The sequence below is a fragment of the Falco cherrug genome, chromosome 12 (genome assembly GCF_023634085.1).
Source record: "Falco cherrug isolate bFalChe1 chromosome 12, bFalChe1.pri, whole genome shotgun sequence".
NCBI lineage: Eukaryota > Metazoa > Chordata > Aves > Falconiformes > Falconidae > Falco > Falco cherrug.
The window spans coordinates 4,859,397-4,864,589 of NC_073708.1; the positions used below are offsets into that span (position 1 = coordinate 4,859,397).

At 50.2% G+C, this 5,193-nt stretch overlaps 1 protein-coding gene across 1 annotated transcript; it reads left to right on the forward strand.

Moving 5' to 3' along the window:
* The first annotated feature begins 268 nt into the window (after positions 1 to 268).
* On the forward strand, positions 269 to 4,990 carry ARPC5 (actin related protein 2/3 complex subunit 5). Its single transcript, XM_055724200.1, has 4 exons — positions 269 to 474; positions 1,126 to 1,198; positions 3,001 to 3,177; positions 3,717 to 4,990. Exons 1-4 carry the CDS (start codon positions 332 to 334, stop codon positions 3,777 to 3,779), a joined length of 456 nt encoding a protein of 151 aa, XP_055580175.1. The 5' UTR covers positions 269 to 331; the 3' UTR covers positions 3,780 to 4,990.
* Positions 4,991 to 5,193: the final 203 nt, after the last annotated feature.

A 5,193-nucleotide genomic window follows, 5' to 3' on the forward strand; every position in this document is an offset into this window, starting at 1 on the left:
CGGCGGGGCCCTGCCTTGCTCGGAACCGCCCGCGACGGGGAGAACGCCGTCTCTTCCGCCACGTGTCGCGCCGTCTCGCACCCCGCGGAGACACGAGAGACAACCGGCACCCATGACCGCTACCGCTCCTCAGAGCACTGCGCGACCAACGGCCCCGGCGCCCCAACAACGCAGCACCCCGGGGCCCCAACAACGCAGCACCCCTTTGTTACGCTGCCGCCCCGCCCGGCAACGGCAGCGCCTCAGCGCGCAGGCGCAGGACGCGGGGGTGGTGCGGCCGGGGGGGTGGTGCGGAGGGCGCCTGCGCGGGGCGGTGGCGAGCGGGGCGGCCATGGCGAAGCACACGGTGTCGTCGGCGCGGTTCCGCCGGGTGGATGTGGACGAGTACGACGAGAACAAGTTCGTGGATGAGGAGGAAGGAGGCGACGGGCAAGCGGGGCCCGACGAGGGCGAGGTGGACTCGTGCCTGCGGCAATATCCTTCCACCGCCCAGCAGGAAAATAGTCCCGTCAGCAGCGGCCGCGGAGGGGGTGGGGTGGTGCGGCGCGGGCGGGGAGCGGGCGCGGCGGCTGGGGCCGCCTTTTATGGGAACATCCGTGCCCGGCGCTCCCGCCGCGGAACGGAGCGGGGCCACCGGCCGTGCCCTGGCGGGGGCTGGGGCAGGGCGGTGCCGGGGGTCCCTCACGGCGGGGAGGGCTGGCGGGACGGGGCGTCCCTCACGGCGGGGAGCAGCGCCCCGGGCCCGCAGCCGGCTCCCGAGCAGCCCCTGTCACCGGCTGGTGGAGGCCCTTGTACCGAGCGGGGGCCTGTGCGCAGGGCTACGAGTTGCCGGAGCGGCGGGGGATAGTTTATTTAACCTGGATCCCCGTTCATGAAGCAGAGGGCCTCAGAAGTGTTCTCCGGCGCTGCAGCCGTACAGCTTCCTGTTGGCGCTGCCTCTTCCTCAGACAACCTAATAATGGCCACCTTACACCGTAATTGTGCTATCTGTTGAGGGAATCTTTGCAGCCGCTGAACCTCAAGTGTTTTCAGTCATGCACAAGCCAGCTACAGGTCTCACGCTGGCCTGGAGCTGGTTCTGTTGCTTTCCAAATATGTGGTGTCTGGTCCTTAACCGTCTGGCACAGGGAACATGATGGCCGCGCTACAGGCGGCTCTGAAGAACCCTCCTATCAACACAAAGAACCAGGCAGTGAAGGTGAAATAGTAACTGACTCGCTTACGGGTCACTCCTTAAAAATCCTTTCCTGTTTCTATAGCCCTTCCCCACCAGCCCTGCCCGGTGTACTCTGAGGAAGCCAAGGAAGCTGGTTTTAGGGTATTCTGTGGCACTGAAATGTCTGTGGTCTCCGGTGTTTTAATCTTGTTCAAAATACTGTAGCTCGGGTGTCATCTGCGTGTGTATCCTTACCTTGGTGCTAGATCAGGCTTTGTGTGTGTGCTCCTGCCAGCGCTGGTTGTGTGTGTGCGCCCTGGCTAACTCCGCACATCACCAGGTGCCCGCGTCTCATCCAGACCAAGCAGCACATAGATGTAGTTGGTACTGAACGATCAAGGAACCACGACTGCAGCAGTCACCTGACTAAGGAAACTCCTAGCACAGCCGGACCAGAAAGCTACAAAAAAGGAAGAACTGATGGTTACTGCATCCAATCGAAGCGAGGCCGTTAAAACCTCAGAAAACACAAGCACACGCCCCCTGTGACAGAATATATGTGCATGTGTTCCTGAATCTCCCCAGAATAAACCTTGAATGGCTCATAATTGCAGTGGCAAGAGGAACAGGCAGATAAGATGTGCAACTGCTCAGATGGTGAGCGCCTGCAGGCCTGTTCTCCCTGCTTCTGAAGAGTCCCACCAGCACGTTCCTGTGCTGCTCGCCAGGCCAGCTGTGGAGATTTTTTTTCACCTAGCCCCAGACCTTTTCAGACAGGTTTCACAGGAGTTTGTTTTTTCACAGCTGTTTGTTACAGATAGTGCTGTGTAAGAGATTGAACAGTTTTGTCCTTGCGTTAATGGCTTGTTTCCATTAGCTTTTTATTGATAAAGGTTTAAGAATACACCAGGAAGGCAGTGTAATCGAAGAGGGCAGAGTGACTGAATTTTAATTTTTGCCTTAATTTGTAGTTGATCTTGTAGAACTTTTATGTTTTTACTTAGTTAGATGTCTCGCTAAGCGGCTGTGGGATATTAAATGGGACAAGAAAACTAACATACATAAATTCTGTAGGAGGAAGCTGCTTGAAGTACTTGTGTAATGGAATATTCAAAAGTCCAGCAAAACCTGAGACCTTTTTTCTTTCATTCTCTAACAGTTAGTGATGGATGAACAGGAAGAGCTGCTTTTTGCTGATTACATGGCTAATCGGCACTGTAAGCGTGCTGCACATGTTCCTGGGCCTGAAATGACATCCAGATCAACTTGCAAGTCATTATTAATGCAAAATATTAATGCTGCCAGTTTTGCATCCAGTGAGCCTGGGACAGAAACTGACCGTTTTGAAAATGTGTAGCTTCCAGGAGTCACCTCTTCCAGGCTGGCCAGTGGCGTTTCCATGGCATGTAATAGTTACATCATAGTAAACAGTACAAAGGAAAGGGCTGTGGTGGTGAGGGAAGCCAGACGAGTACTTGATTCTTATAATTCCTTTGGAATGTGCTAGACCTTGAGTTTCAATATGAAAATGTATTATTTAGCCATAACTTTATTTAATAGGTGGAGAAATGCAAATGCAAGCAGAGAGGTAGAAAACCTAGAGCAGGATAAATGCGTTTAAACTCTTTTACACTGTTTATCATTGGGAGCATGTGTCTGTTGTGTGTTATTACCACAAGCTGTCTTCACAAACCGCCCTCTTCGAATGTATTTTAGAATTGTTAAAGAGAAAAAAAAATCTAGTTCAGTTTGAGAGATGAGTAGTATTTGGATGCATCTTACATGAGAATGTATGTATCGTATATGAGAATGAACATACCTCTGCCTTTCTTACTTGTTGACAGGATCGCGCAGAAAGTATTGTCCTGAAGGTCCTCATCTCTTTCAAAGCCAACGATATTGAGAAGGCAGTGCAGTCACTGGACAAGAACGGTGTCGACCTGCTAATGAAGTACATCTACAAAGGCTTTGAGAGCCCTTCTGACAACAGCAGTGCTGTGTTGCTGCAGTGGCATGAGAAGGTGCGTTTACAGGGCATGCTCTTGGCTGGGTTATCCGTGGTAGCAGGTTCTTGGGTCCGAGGCATGCTTGCTGACCCTGAGAAGAACCACCTTTCCATCCGGTAAAACTAAAAAAAACACCCCATTTGATGCTGTGAGGAGGGTATGCTCCTGCAAGCTCACAGCTGAGTAATATCCTGTGCCCAGTTCTGGCTTCTCAGGTAAAGATTCTACGATTAAATTTTGTTTTTCTGTTAGACTGAGGCAAACACAGTGGTTTGATCTGGAGATTCAAGCAGATGGAATTAGAATCTCCTTCCTAGAGGGAAGCAAAATTTGCAACTTGGTTATGCAGGAAAATCAAAGCTTGTTAAATAGCTGTCTTGAACATGAATGTGATTATCCTTCCCTGGCACCCTGAGCGCTGGTGTTTTCCTCTTAATGTTAACGGGCAGGGAGATGCTTGTTTGAGATACAGTTGGGCAGCCTTTCTGATCAGCGGGCGTTCCAACCTGTAGCTGCCTTGACCTGGTGTTAACCTGCCGTGTTTTTCTCGTCAGGCCCTGGCTGCTGGAGGAGTAGGGTCCATTGTCCGTGTTTTGACTGCCAGGAAAACGGTTTAAATCCAGCAGTGAGCGGTTTTTTGCCATCCACGGTGTGGGAAGAGCTGGTACAGAAACCAACCAAATGCCATTGCTGCCCGGTGGGCAGCACCTGTCTCTCAGCTTGCCTTCTCGCTGCTTCTTTCGTACCTGACAAATAATGCATATCGTGATACCTTTTTTGTTAAGTTCTGGAAAATTATGAAGGTGCAATTTTATTTCTAACAGGAATATTTGGTACTCGCGAACATTTCAGTGACGTGTATAGCGACATATATAACTTCATGTTTAGGGTGATTTGCATTTGTGGATAATTGTGGCAGATTTGGACCTGACTTTCCAAGCAAATGCTGAGGGACGTAGGGCAGTGTCTTAATGCTTTTCGCTAGCCAAGCAGTGTTGTGATGCAAGATCCGTATTTGAGAAGTGGGGCAGCTATTAATATGGGTAACTGGACCATGTTTCCTTTGGTCAACCTCTGAACCTACAGCCATGAACAGGACAGAAAGCAAAGGCTCCTTTCCAGCCCCAATTATCATTCCAGAGAGCCGAGTATTTTCCTTAACCTCACATCTCACGGCCTGTTCAGGTTCCTTGTGATCAGTCAGACGCTGGGTCTGCAGTGGGAAAGTCACAGCAGCATGAAGTTACCCGTCGTGCAGTTTGGATGGTAGAATTTAAAAGGTTGATGGTCCATTTACGCTGGAGCCCAACCCAGTGAACTCTTATTTTGGGGAGCAAAAATCCTGCAGAGAAGAAAAAGCAGCTTTCACACAGCAGATCACCTTTGAGCAACTTGAAAGTGGTTTGCTTTTTCGTCAAGCACAACAAAACGGCTGCCAGGGATAATCTGAGAAACGCATACTGGTGTCCACACCATCCCTGCGGAGCTCCCATACTCTGTTTTCTGCGTGTACAGGGTCTTAAAGGATACCAGGCAGTTCACATTCCTGTTGCGTTGTGCTACAGCGTGTTAGCTAGCGGGCAGACTGGGTTCCACGCTAAGAGTACTGTAAAAAGAATTGGGAAGGCCCAGGGCATCCCAGACCACAGGTCACCACTGAAGGTTTAGGGCCAGAACTGAAAACCCTGTGTTTTACATTCACCATTTTACTGCAGTTCAGTTGTGTAAAACTGTTGGGGAACTTGTGATATCTTTGCTGTTTTTTGATATCTGCTTTTTTTTTGTAATAATAATAAAGACCAGACAATAAACAGTCACTGAACATTTACTCTGTGTCTGAAATGCCTTGGAGTTTCAGCAGGCTGCTTTTCCAGGACGGACAACAGTAAGACAGCAAGCCCTAAAACTTCAGCCCTCCGTTATTTTTCTTGATAGGCTTCCTTTCCGGTGGTTATTTGTACCTGTATGTAATGGTGACACGTGCACAGCTTCATCCAGCTAAAAAAAATCTGAGATGATTTTAGTGAGATA